The 14,793-nt window shown below is 45.3% G+C and overlaps 1 protein-coding gene across 2 annotated transcripts in view; it reads left to right on the top strand.

Annotated features, from left to right (window-relative positions):
- The window catches only part of LOC311107923 (cohesin subunit SA-2-like), a 34,515-nt gene extending 31,535 nt beyond the window's left edge, over window positions 1-2,980 (top strand). For both annotated transcript variants that reach the window (XM_084150527.1, XM_084150526.1), the window contains exon 32: window positions 391-2,980. In XM_084150527.1, the coding sequence (XP_084006653.1) occupies window positions 391-414 (24 nt within the window). In that variant the 3' untranslated portion in view covers window positions 415-2,980. The remainder of the gene's footprint in view (window positions 1-390) is intronic.
- Window positions 2,981-14,793: the final 11,813 nt, after the last annotated feature.

Raw genomic sequence — 14,793 nt, 5'->3', positions numbered from 1 at the left:
TTGGTTGAATACATTCCTTTCACGTTTGCTGTTGGAAAGCCTGGGGAAGTTCTCCTCTGGAAGATGATAAAAAGGGGTGGAGTACGGTGGTCTAGTGATGCAACAAGCTAGCATGCATAAGATACTAAACTAACACTGCATAGGCTACTAAAATTTTGTCCGACTAAAACAAGGAAATGCTTAATTTCTACTCAGAGCTAATCAATTACAAGCGTGACATATGGCGCTACATTCAAACATGAAATCAAATACTGAAGTTCTCCAGACTTCCAATAGTCGAGTCAAGACGATCTGGACGGTTTGCTCAACCTCACTATAGTAATGCATAAGACAGACATGTTGTTGCTAAGTGCTTTTACAGATGTGTAATTACACCTTTTCTCTCTGCAGGTCCTTGGAGTGTCCATGTTTTAAACTGGTCTTTGTAGACGGAGAGAAGAGGAGAGGCATTTTGTATTCATGGAGAAGTTAAGATGCAAATCAGAAGTCTTCTTTCTCTGGTTTATACTCCATGGTCTAACACACACACACACACACACACACACACACACACACAGTGTTGTTTGCTCAGATGGGACTGAATGAAAACAAAATACTTTTATAATCCTTGGGTAAGCTTTTCCCTTTTCAGTTGGTGGCAAACCAGTTTCAAACCTAGAGGTATCCTCGAGACATTTAGTCTGAAGAAAGTTCCATCATTCTAGAATGTTTAATTTTTCTTCCAAATGGAGATGGAATGAGTTCTAATGTAAGAACCTTTCATTTTTAAATGTGTTCTAACCCTGTCTCTATGCTAGTATAGTGAGTAACCCGGTGTGGTGTAGTAATTTATAAACAGATTGTTAGTAGAAAGCTAGCTAGCTGTGCTGTGGTAGTAGTGGATGGACATGGTCTTTATGCTATTTTCTGTTTTTTAGTTTTCCTTTCCCCCGTGTCAGTAGAATCTGTTGGTTCTGTGGTTGTGATGACAACTGCTGGAGGTTCAGTTGGTGACCTGTTGAATAGATCAGCTGTAATGGTAATGGATGTAGCTACACACATCCAACCCTTGGTCCAAGTAAAGGGCCCAACCGTTTTCCAAGAGCAGATTCCTTCATACGAGTAGAAATAACCCCACACTGTTGTAAATGCTTCAGGATAGTTTCTTGAAGGTCTCTTCGTCATATCCGACTGTGTGTGGGTCCGGTGTTTCTATTCAGTCTGACTGAGGACCCCTGTAGTTGCTGTGAAGAGGCCCAGGGTGCGTCTCAAAAGTAGTGCACTATATAGGGTGCCATTTGGGACGCATCCCCCCAGTGTTTAACAAGGAACTAGGCTGTCACACAAGTCCCGAAGCTTACCCAAAGATTTGGACCCTTCTCCCTATCTGTAGAGACTTCTCTCCCGACGGACAGCGAGGCAATTTTCTCTCTGGTAGTGCCACCACTGTGCTGACTCAGAGACAAGCAAGCAGCATGTTAATACACAGAAAATAAATTTCTCCAAATCCAGCATATTTAGTGTTGAAATAGCTATCTCTACATTTTAAATAAAGTTATATATGAATCGGTGCTGATTTTATAACTGTGCTTTTTTTTAAATTAAAATGTTCAACCTAAAAAGTTAAGGTTTCAGAAATGTAAGTAAAACTGTTTAAAATAAAAAGCATGGGTAGTCATGTGTCGGAAGATTTTTAAATTTGTATTTTTATGTTGTTTTTTTCTTAACGTCTTGGGGTTTCTACCATTTTTCCTACGTGTAAATTAGTTTGGATAAGACTCATCATGAAAAAAAAATCTGGCTTTATGAAATTTCAGCTTTAAGGTTTACAGCATCAACATCATGAGTAATAATAATGTCCTGTGGTGAAACTCCACAATATAAAACTGTGTAACTAACTTAAAGCCAGTGATCATTATAATCCTATAGAAAGGTTGAGATTGTTTTCATCCCAAATGTCACCCTATTCCCTGTTGTGCCCTCACCAGGGCCTATATTCCTTAAGGGCCCTGGTCAGAAGTAGTGCACTATATAGGGAATAGGGTGCTATTTGGGACATTTCTCAACAGTAGCAGCACTCTGGCAGCTAGACAAAGCTTAAATGTTACATGAACTATTATGTCGTCAATGTTTTAATGAAATGTTTTGTCTACTGAGGTAAATCTATCTACTTTGTAATCATTCCATGCCTGAGCCTTAAACATGCTATAGTGGAAGGAAATCAACTGCCCTGTTCAAGAAACTGCCCCTAGCTCCATAGAAATTGTATTGCTAGAATAAAATTGATGTGGTCTAAGGGGCGCTTTTTCCCCATTCTAGTCATTCTATACCTATATACTTAGACTCTCCAAGGCACCTGTGTGTATATCTGATAGGAATGGTAATACCCATCAGATTACTTCAGATCTACACTAGCACCTAGGGGTTAGGGTTGAGGTAGCCTCGGAAAGCTCCTGTAGACGAGATTTGGAAGGATGGCATCATGAGACTAGGGTGCTAAGGGTTGTTTCTGGACAGGTTCTAAATCGTTTTCTCTCACTACTTTTCTTCCATGTCAGAGGTAGCCATGAAAGGTGTTTATTGGGGTTGTTATGATGACAGGAAACATTAGAGATGGCCCAGATGTGACGTTGATGAAGTAGATATAACAGCCTGTGTGTGTTTTTACCTAATTATTATTTTATGTAAGTAAATATTTTGGAGTAAAAATTACTGTGGCTTTTGTTTTGTCACTTACTACCACTACATTGGTATAATTCCTTTTATTTTAACCTTCCTGTATATAAAACAAACATCAAGCTTTATTTTCATTTGTGTTTTTCCTTTTTGGCCATTATGTATGTTTAAATTTTTTTCTCATATATATAAATATATGCACACACGCGCACACACACACACACACTTCCGCGGTATTGTTTGTTCCCCATCCTATTGTCACTCACGCTCAGATTTTTACTTGTCTGGAGACAGTCACTTTTTGAATAAAAGTAAACCAAGTCGACATGAGTGCTGTGATTTATTTAATCAGTTAGCGTTGTTTGAAAATAAACCATTTTAGTTTATTTAACCACAGCTACTCATCGCCACAAGGGGGTGATGTCTCCTCAGAAATGACAACACCCTATTCCCTACATTACCTCTGGCCAGAGCCCCGTGGACTATATAGGCAATAGGGGGCCATTTTGAAAGCACATAAATCCCAGACACCAAAATGTTTGGGTTTTCTTGTTGCATGAATTTATCAAGTGTCAGTTAGAGTAGCCTTTGAAGCCCAGGCGTCTCACGTTTTGTTCTTTTCATGAGTCAACGAGACGAAGTTTGGAAGGATGGCCCCGTCACGAGACTCTGTGTCAGAGCTGCTTTGCCTTTGTTCAGTATATATAGATGGTGTGTCTTACTGTTAATGGATTGAGCAGCCTGTGTTGCCTGTGTTCAGTGTATATATATTGTACATGCCTAGCTACTGTTAACAGAGTCGATTCAACAACAGAAAACTTCAATCCCACTTTTGGTATTCTACTAACTAGTGTATCATTCCATGTAGCGCTCCCATCTTCTTTCTACGTTGTGCTAGTCCTGTGTTTGTTTATCTCCTACCTACAGTTACAAGTTATGCAGAGCACAGCTCTCCCATGCTGGGAGCAATCAGTTTGTCTGTGGAGGGAGAGATGGAGTCCGTGGCTGTTATAAGAGAGAGTCTGGCAGTAGATGAAAGGCTGTGGAGGCCTCTATATTAAACACAGCGCTAAAAAGAACCTCAGATCAATGGCTGCTCGTTATGGCTACGGCTGCTGCCTGTGATCTGGTGAATGGTGCAGGGAAGGAAAGGGGTGAAGAGATGAGCGGGATACAGGGATATTAAGGGAGGAAGGGAAGGGTTCCATTCAATACGGTACTGGAGAGGCCTGTCCTCCTTCCATCAAACATCTCTCTCATCCCTCCTTGCAGAAGGACAAAGTACCGCTGTGTAGGGAAACTGAAAAGGTTCCTTTCTCAGCCCTGAACTTATTCAAACGTGTGTGTCCATGATCCCTGTCACTGCCCTGCTCTGGTGTGTGTACGTCTAGAATCTCTCTCACTGCCCTGCTCTGGTCTGTGTACGTCTAGAATCTCTCTCACTGCCCTGCTCTGGTCTGTGTACGTCTAGAATCTCTCTCACTGCCCTGCTCTGGTCTGTGTATGTCTAGAATCTCTCTCACTGCCCTGCTCTGGTCTGTGTACGTCTAGAATCTCTCTCACTGCCCTGCTCTGGTCTGTGTACGTCTAGAATCTCTCTCACTGCCCTGCTCTGGTGTGTGTACGTCTAGAATCTCTCTCACTGCCCTGCTCTGGTCTGTGTACGTCTAGAATCTCTCTCACTGCCCTGCTCTGGTGTGTGTACGTCTAGAATCTCTCTCACTGCCCTGCTCTGGTCTGTGTACGTCTAGAATCTCTCTCACTGCCCTGCTCTGGTGTGTGTACGTCTAGAATCTCTCTCACTGCCCTGCTCTGGTCTGTGTACGTCTAGAATCTCTCTCACTGCCCTGCTCTGGTGTGTGTACGTCTAGAATCTCTCTCACTGCCCTGCTCTGGTCTGTGTACGTCTAGAATCTCTCTCACTGCCCTGCTCTGGTCTGTGTACGTCTAGAATCTCTCTCACTGCCCTGCTCTGGTGTGTGTACGTCTAGAATCTCTCTCACTGCCCTGCTCTGGTCTGTGTACGTCTAGAATCTCTCTCACTGCCCTGCTCTGGTGTGTGTACGTCTAGAATCTCTCTCACTGCCCTGCTCTGGTCTGTGTACGTCTAGAATCTCTCTCACTGCCCTGCTCTGGTGTGTGTACGTCTAGAATCTCTCTCACTGCCCTGCTCTGGTCTGTGTACGTCTAGAATCTCTCTCACTGCCCTGCTCTGGTGTGTGTACGTCTAGAATCTCTCTCACTGCCCTGCTCTGGTCTGTGTACGTCTAGAATCTCTCTCACTGCCCTGCTCTGGTGTGTGTACGTCTAGAATCTCTCACTGCCCTGCTCTGGTCTGTGTACGTCTAGAATCTCTCTCACTGCCCTGCTCTGGTCTGTGTACGTCTAGAATCTCTCTCACTGCCCTGCTCTGGTCTGTGTACGTCTAGAATCTCTCTCACTGCACCTCAAAGGGTTAAATCATTAAATAAGTAATCAGTTGTAATCTCGCTGGGGTTGTCAGGGCAGAGAGAAGATAATATTCACTAGTCTCCTCTGGCTTCAGACAGGCTGGCAGACAGACAGACAGACAGACAAAAAGACATCTTGCGGATTAGAAAATAAAAACTTTGTGGATCAGAGCAGACGTGGATGTTAAATCTAAGAATCAATGCATTTCTGTTCAATAGAGAGAGAGGTGGTTTTACTGAGTCTGAAGACAAGCAGGAAGAGGTCAGGGATTCCACAGTATGTCTGTTCTAACAATATTGTGCCGTGGGAACCCTGTGGTGTGTTCAGTCATTTCCCCCTGTATCGACGGAGTGCTAGAGCAAAGGAAGGTGTGGTGAATAGACGTTGTAGTTGGTAAATGAGTGAAACGGGCATTAGCCACTCTTGTCCTTGTGTAAGGCTGGCAGAGAGACTAGTGTGTGGATGGATCCTGTCACCACAACAGGCCTAGGTGAGGTTTGTAAGTCCAGAAGAGGTGAGGTAAAGGGGTAGAGGTCACACACACAGAGGAGAGGGAGTAGTTGACCCAGGGCATGTGCGAGTGGAGGAGGCAGGTAGCTTAGTGGTTAAGAGCGTTGTGCCAGTAACCGAAAGGTCGCTGGTTCTAAACCGACTAGGTGAAAAATATGTCGATGTGCCCTTGAGCAAGGCACTGAACCGTAATTGCTCCTGTAAGTCGCTCTGGATAAGAGCGTCTGCTAAATGACTGAAATGTAAATGTAAACAATGAGGAGAGAAGAGGAGGAGGAAAGGAGGGTCAGAGATTGCTCTCAGAGAACTGCTTATTTGTGAAGAGCAGGGGTTTGCAAACCATTTGGCTTGAGGGCCTCATGTTTGTTTTTTTACCATTTGTTTGTCAAAATCTATTTGCAGGCCAGAAAAAGGGCAGTTATATATGTCCATTATAATTTACACGTACTGTCTATATACACTGCTCAAAAAAATAAAGGGAACACTAAAATAACACATCCTAGATCTGAATGAATGAAATAATCTTATTAAATACTTTTTTCTTTACATAGTTGAATGTGCTGACAACAAAAGCACACAAAAATTATCAATGGAAATCACATTTATCAACCCATGGAGGCCTGGATTTGGAGTCACACTCAAAATTAAAGTGGAAAACCACACTACAGGCTGATCCAACTTTGATGTAACGTCCTTGAAACAAGTCAAAATGAGGCTCAGTAGTGTGTGTGGCCTCCACGTGCCTGTATGACCTCCCTACAACGCCTGGGCATGCTCCTGATGAGGTGGCGGATGGTCTCCTGAGGGATCTCCTCCCAGACCTGGACTAAAGCATCCGCCAACTCCTGGACAGTCTGTGGTGCAACGTGGCGTTGGTGGATGGAGCGAGACATGATGTCCCAGATGTGCTCAATTGGATTCAGGTCTGGGGAACGGGCGGGCCAGTCCATAGCATCAATGCCTTCCTCTTGCAGGAACTGCTGACACACTCCAGCCACATGAGGTCTAGCATTGTCTTGCATTAGGAGGAACCCAGGGCCAACCGCACCAGCATATGGTCTCACAAGGGGTCTGAGGATCTCATCTCGGTACCTAATGGCAGTCAGGCTACCTCTGGCGAGCACATGGAGGCCCCCCAAAGAAATGCCACCCCACACCATGACTGACCCACCGCCAAACCGGTCATGCTGGAGGATGTTGCAGGCAGCAGAACGTTCTCCACGGCGTCTCCAGACTCTGTCACGTCTGTCACATGTGCTCAGTGTGAACCTGCTTTCATCTGTGAAGAGCACAGGGCGCCAGTGTCGAATTTGCCAATCTTGGTGTTCTCTGGCAAATGCCAAACGTCCTGCACGGTGTTGGGCTGTAAGCACAACCCCCACCTGTGGACGTCGGGCCCTCATACCACCCTCATGGAGTCTATTTCTGACCGTTTGAGCAGACACATGCACATTTGTGGCCTGCTGGAGGTCATTTTGCAGGGCTCTGGCAGTGCTCCTCCTTGCACAAAGGCGGAGGTAGCTGGGTTGTTGCCCTCCTACGGCCTCCTCCACGTCTCCTGATGTACTGGCCTGTCTCCTGGTAGCGCCTCCATGCTCTGGACACTACGCTGACAGACACAGCAAACCTTCTTGCCACAGCTCGCATTGATGTGCCATCCTGGATGAGCTGCACTACCTGAGCCACTTGTGTGGGTTGTAGACTTCGTCTCATGCTACCACTAGAGTGAAAGCACCGTCAGCATTCAAAAGTGACCAAAACATCAGCCAGGAAGCATAGGAACTGAGAAGTGGTCTGTGGTCACCACCTGCAGAACCACTCCTTTATTGGGGGTGTCTTGCTAATTGCCTATAATTTCCACCTGTTGTCTATTCCATTTGCACAACAGCATGTGAAATTTATTGTCAATCAGTGTTGCTTCCTAAGTGGACATTTTGATATACAGAAGTGTGATTGACTTGGAGTTACATTGTGTTGTTTAAGTGTTCCCTTTATTTTTTTGAGCAGTGTAGTTTCAGACATTCAAGTGTGGCCTGGAGTGTTAAAAAAAAATATAATAATTTTTTATTATTTTCCACCAAACAAATCTGGGCTGAAATGAATGGCGTAGTTACCCCTGGTATAAACGCACCAAGCTATTCACCTGGTATAGAAGCACCAAGCTATTCACCAAGCTATACCCCTGGAATAGATGCACCAAGCTATTCACCTCGTATAGACGCACCAAGCTATTCACCTGGTATAGACGCACCAAGCTATTCACCAAGCTATTCAGCTGGTATAGATGCACCAAGCTATTCACCTGGTATAGACGCACCAAGCTATTCACCTAGTATAGAAGCACCAAGCTATTCACCTGGTATAGACGCACCAAGCTATTCACCAAGCTATTCACCTGGTATAGACGCACCAAGCTATTCACAAAGCTATTCACCTGGTATAGACACACCAAGCTATTCACCAAGCTATTCACCTGGTATAGACGCACCAAGCTATTCACCAAGCTATTCACCTGGTATAGATGCACCAAGCTATTCACCAAGCTATTCACCTGGTATAGATGCACCAAGCTATTCACCTGGTATAGATGCACCAAGCTATGCACCAAGCTATTCACCTGGGATAGATGCACCAAGCTATTCACCTGGGATAGATGCACCAAGCTATTCACCTGGTATAGACGCACCAAGCTATTCACCAAGCTATTCACCTGGTATAGACGCACCAAGCTATTCACCAAGCTATTCACCTGGTATAGACGCACCAAGCTATTCACCTGGTATAGATGCACCAAGCTATTCACCTGGTATAGACGCACCAAGCTATTCACCAAGCTATTCACCTGGTATAGATGCACCAAGCTATTCACCAAGCTATTCACCTGGGATAGACGCACCAAGCTATTCACCAAGCTATTCACCTGGTATAGATGCACCAAGCTATTCACCTGGTATAGATGCACCAAGCTATTCACCTGGTATAGATGCACCAAGCTATTCACCTGGTATAGACGCACCAAGCTATTCACCAAGCTATTCACCTGGTATAGATGCACCAAGCTATTCACCAAGCTATTCACCTGGTATAGATGCACCAAGCTATTCACCAAGCTATTCACCTGGGATAGACGCACCAAGCTATTCACCTAGTATAGACGCACCAAGCTATTCACCTGGTATAGATGCACCAAGCTATTCACCTGGTATAGACGCACCAAGCTATTCACCTGGTATAGACGCACCAAGCTATTCACCTGGTATAGACGCACCAAGCTATTCACCTGGGATAGACGCACCAAGCTATTCACCTGGGATAGACGCACCAAGCTATTCACCAAGCTATTCACCTGGGATAGACGCACCAAGCTATTCACCAAGCTATTCACCTGGTATAGACGCACCAAGCTATTCACCAAGCTATTCACCTGGTATAGACGCACCAAGCTATTCACCTGGTATAGACGCACCAAGCTATTCACCAAGCTATTCACCTGGTATAGACGCACCAAGCTATTCACCAAGCTATTCACCTGGTATAGATGCACCAAGCTATTCACCAAGCTATTCACCTGGTATAGATGCACCAAGCTATTCACCTGGATGCACCAAGCTATGCACCAAGCTATTCACCTGGGATAGATGCACCAAGCTATTCACCTGGTATAGATGCACCAAGCTATTCACCTGGTATAGATGCACCAAGCTATTCACCTGGTATAGACGCACCAAGCTATTCACCAAGCTATTCACCTGGTATAGATGCACCAAGCTATTCACCAAGCTATTCACCTGGGATAGACGCACCAAGCTATTCACCAAGCTATTCACCTGGTATAGATGCACCAAGCTATTCACCTGGTATAGATGCACCAAGCTATTCACCTGGTATAGATGCACCAAGCTATTCACCTGGTATAGACGCACCAAGCTATTCACCAAGCTATTCACCTGGTATAGATGCACCAAGCTATTCACCAAGCTATTCACCTGGTATAGATGCACCAAGCTATTCACCAAGCTATTCACCTGGGATAGACGCACCAAGCTATTCACCTGGTATAGACGCACCAAGCTATTCACCTGGTATAGACGCACCAAGCTATTCACCTGGTATAGACGCACCAAGCTATTCACCTGGTATAGACGCACCAAGCTATTCACCTGGGATAGACGCACCAAGCTATTCACCTGGGATAGACGCACCAAGCTATTCACCAAGCTATTCACCTGGGATAGACGCACCAAGCTATTCACCAAGCTATTCACCTGGTATAGACGCACCAAGCTATTCACCAAGCTATTCACCTGGTATAGACGCACCAAGCTATTCACCTGGTATAGACGCACCAAGCTATTCACCAAGCTATTCACCTGGTATAGACGCACCAAGCTATTCACCAAGCTATTCACCTGGTATAGATGCACCAAGCTATTCACCAAGCTATTCACCTGGTATAGATGCACCAAGCTATTCACCTGGTATAGATGCACCAAGCTATGAACCAAGCTATTCACCTGGGATAGATGCACCAAGCTATTCACCTGGGATAGATGCACCAAGCTATTCACCTGGTATAGACGCACCAAGCTATTCACCAAGCTATTCACCTGGCATAGACGCACCAAGCTATTCACCTGGTATAGATGCACCAAGCTATTCACCTGGTACAGATGCACCAAGCTATTCACCTGGTATAGACGCACCAAGCTATTCACCAAGCTATTCACCTGGTATAGATGCACCAAGCTATTCACCAAGCTATTCACCTGGGATAGACGCACCAAGCTATTCACCAAGCTATTCACCTGGTATAGACGCACCAAGCTATTCACCAAGCTATTCACCTGGCATAGACGCACCAAGCTATTCACCTGGTATAGATGCACCAAGCTATTCACCTGGTACAGATGCACCAAGCTATTCACCTGGTATAGACGCACCAAGCTATTCACCAAGCTATTCACCTGGTATAGATGCACCAAGCTATTCACCAAGCTATTCACCTGGGATAGACGCACCAAGCTATTCACCAAGCTATTCACCTGGTATAGATGCACCAAGCTATTCACCTGGTATAGATGCACCAAGCTATTCACCTGGTATAGATGCACCAAGCTATTCACCTGGTATAGACGCACCAAGCTATTCACCAAGCTATTCACCTGGTATAGATGCACCAAGCTATTTACCAAGCTATTCACCTGGTATAGATGCACCAAGCTATTCACCAAGCTATTCACCTGGGATAGACGCACCAAGCTATTCACCTGGTATAGACGCACCAAGCTATTCACCTGGTATAGATGCACCAAGCTATTCACCTGGTATAGACGCACCAAGCTATTCACCTGGTATAGACGCACCAAGCTATTCACCTGGTATAGACGCACCAAGCTATTCACCTGGTATAGACGCACCAAGCTATTCACCTGGGATAGACGCACCAAGCTATTCACCTGGGATAGACGCACCAAGCTATTCACCTGGGATAGACGCACCAAGCTATTCACCAAGCTATTCACCTGGGATAGACGCACCAAGCTATTCACCAAGCTATTCACCTGGGATAGACGCACCAAGCTATTCACCAAGCTATTCACCTGGTATAGACGCACCAAGCTATTCACCAAGCTATTCACCTGGTATAGACGCACCAAGCTATTCACCTGGTCTAGACGCACCAAGCTATTCACCTGGTATAGACGCACCAAGCTATTCACCTGGTATAGACGCACCAAGCTATTCAGCTGGTATAGACGCACCAAGCTATTCACCTGGTATAGACGCACCAAGCTATTCACCTGGGATAGATGCACCAAGCTATTCACCTGGTATAGACGCACCAAGCTATTCACCTGGGATAGATGCACCAAGCTATTCACCTGGTATAGATGCAACAAGCTATTCACCTGGTATAGACGCACCAAGCTATTCACCTGGTATAGACGCACCAAGCTATTCACAAAGCTATTCACCTGGTATAGATGCACCAAGCTATTCACCAAGCTATTCACCTGGTATAGATGCACCAAGCTATTCACCAAGCTATTCACCTGGTATAGATGCACCAAGCTATTCACCAAGCTATTCACCTGGTATAGATGCACCAAGCTATGCACCAAGCTATTCACCTGGTATAGACGCACCAAGCTATTCACCATGCTATTCACCTGGTATAGACGCACCAAGCTATTCACCAAGCTATTCACCTGGTATAGATGCACCAAGCTATTCACCTGGTATAGATGCACCAAGCTATTCACCTGGTATAGACGCACCAAGCTATTCACCAAGCTATTCACCTGGTATAGACGCACCAAGCTATTCACCATGCTATTCACCTGGTATAGACGCACCAAGCTATTCACCTGGTATAGATGCACCAAGCTATTCACCTGGTATAGATGCACCAAGCTATTCATCTGGTATAGACGCACCAAGCTATTCACCAAGCTATTCACCTGGTATAGATGCACCAAGCTATTCACCAAGCTATTCACCTGGGATAGACGCACCAAGCTATTCACCAAGCTATTCACCTGGTATAGATGCACCAAGCTATTCACCTGGTATAGATGCACCAAGCTATTCACCTGGTATAGATGCACCAAGCTATTCACCTGGTATAGACGCACCAAGCTATTCACCAAGCTATTCACCTGGTATAGATGCACCAAGCTATTCACCAAGCTATTCACCTGGTATAGATGCACCAAGCTATTCACCAAGCTATTCACCTGGGATAGACGCACCAAGCTATTCACCTGGTATAGACGCACCAAGCTATTCACCTGGTATAGATGCACCAAGCTATTCACCTGGTATAGACGCACCAAGCTATTCACCTGGTATAGACGCACCAAGCTATTCACCTGATATAGACGCACCAAGCTATTCACCTGGGATAGACGCACCAAGCTATTCACCAAGCTATTCACCTGGTATAGACGCACCAAGCTATTCACCAAGCTATTCACCTGGGATAGACGCACCAAGCTATTCACCAAGCTATTCACCTGGTATAGACGCACCAAGCTATTCACCAAGCTATTCACCTGGTATAGACGCACCAAGCTATTCACCTGGTATAGACGCACCAAGCTATTCACCAAGCTATTCACCTGGTATAGACGCACCAAGCTATTCACCAAGCTATTCACCTGGTATAGATGCACCAAGCTATTCACCAAGCTATTCACCTGGTATAGATGCACCAAGCTATTCACCTGGTATAGATGCACCAAGCTATGCACCAAGCTATTCACCTGGGATAGATGCACCAAGCTATTCACCTGGGATAGATGCACCAAGCTATTCACCTGGTATAGACGCACCAAGCTATTCACCAAGCTATTCACCTGGTATAGACGCACCAAGCTATTCACCTGGTATAGATGCACCAAGCTATTCACCTGGTATAGATGCACCAAGCTATTCACCTGGTATAGACGCACCAAGCTATTCACCAAGCTATTCACCTGGTATAGATGCACCAAGCTATTCACCAAGCTATTCACCTGGGATAGACGCACCAAGCTATTCACCAAGCTATTCACCTGGTATAGATGCACCAAGCTAATTCACCTGGTATAGATGCACCAAGCTATTCACCTGGTATAGACGCACCAAGCTATTCACCTGGTATAGACGCACCAAGCTATTCACCAAGCTATTCACCTGGTATAGATGCACCAAGCTATTTACCAAGCTATTCACCTGGTATAGATGCACCAAGCTATTCACCAAGCTATTCACCTGGTATAGACGCACCAAGCTATTCACCTGGTATAGATGCACCAAGCTATTCACCTGGTATAGACGCACCAAGCTATTCACCTGGTATAGACGCACCAAGCTATTCACCTGGTATAGACGCACCAAGCTATTCACCTGGTATAGACGCACCAAGCTATTCACCTGGGATAGACGCACCAAGCTATTCACCTGGTATAGATGCACCAAGCTATTCACCTGGTATAGACGCACCAAGCTATTCACCTGGTATAGACGCACCAAGCTATTCACAAAGCTATTCACCTGGTATAGATGCACCAAGCTATTCACCAAGCTATTCACCTGGTATAGATGCACCAAGCTATTCACCAAGCTATTCACCTGGTATAGATGCACCAAGCTATTCACCAAGCTATTCACCTGGTATAGATGCACCAAGCTATGCACCAAGCTATTCACCTGGGATAGATGCACCAAGCTATTCACCTGGGATAGATGCACCAAGCTATTCACCTGGTATAGACGCACCAAGCTATTCACCTGGTATAGACGCACCAAGCTATTCACCAAGCTATTCACCTGGTATAGACGCACCAAGCTATTCACCTGGTATAGATGCACCAAGCTATTCACCTGGTATAGATGCACCAAGCTATTCACCTGGTATAGATGCAACAAGCTATTCACCTGGTATAGACGCACCAAGCTATTCACCTGGTATAGACGCACCAAGCTATTCACAAAGCTATTCACCTGGTATAGATGCACCAAGCTATTCACCAAGCTATTCACCTGGTATAGATGCACCAAGCTATTCACCAAGCTATTCACCTGGTATAGATGCACCAAGCTATTCACCAAGCTATTCACCTGGTATAGATGCACCAAGCTATGCACCAAGCTATTCACCTGGGAAAGATGCACCAAGCTATTCACCTGGGATAGATGCACCAAGCTATTCACCTGGTATAGACGCACCAAGCTATTCACCAAGCTATTCACCTGGTATAGACGCACCAAGCTATTCACCTGGTATAGATGCACCAAGCTATTCACCTGGTATAGATGCACCAAGCTATTCATCTGGTATAGACGCACCAAGCTATTCACCAAGCTATTCACCTGGTATAGATGCACCAAGCTATTCACCAAGCTATTCACCTGGGATAGACGCACCAAGCTATTCACCAAGCTATTCACCTGGTATAGATGCACCAAGCTATTCACCTGGTATAGATGCACCAAGCTATTCACCTGGTATAGATGCACCAAGCTATTCACCTGGTATAGACGCACCAAGCTATTCACCAAGCTATTCACCTGGTATAGATGCACCAAGCTATTCACCAAGCTATTCACCTGGTATAGATGCACCAAGCTATTCACCAAGCTATTCACCTGGGATAGACGCACCAAGCTATTCACCTGGTATAGACGCACCAA

This window comes from Coregonus lavaretus, assembly GCF_964263955.1.
Source record: "Coregonus lavaretus genome assembly, chromosome: 32".
NCBI lineage: Eukaryota > Metazoa > Chordata > Actinopteri > Salmoniformes > Salmonidae > Coregonus > Coregonus lavaretus.
The sequence above is the reverse complement of the archived record's forward strand: the minus strand, read 5'-3'. Positions and strand labels throughout refer to the sequence as shown.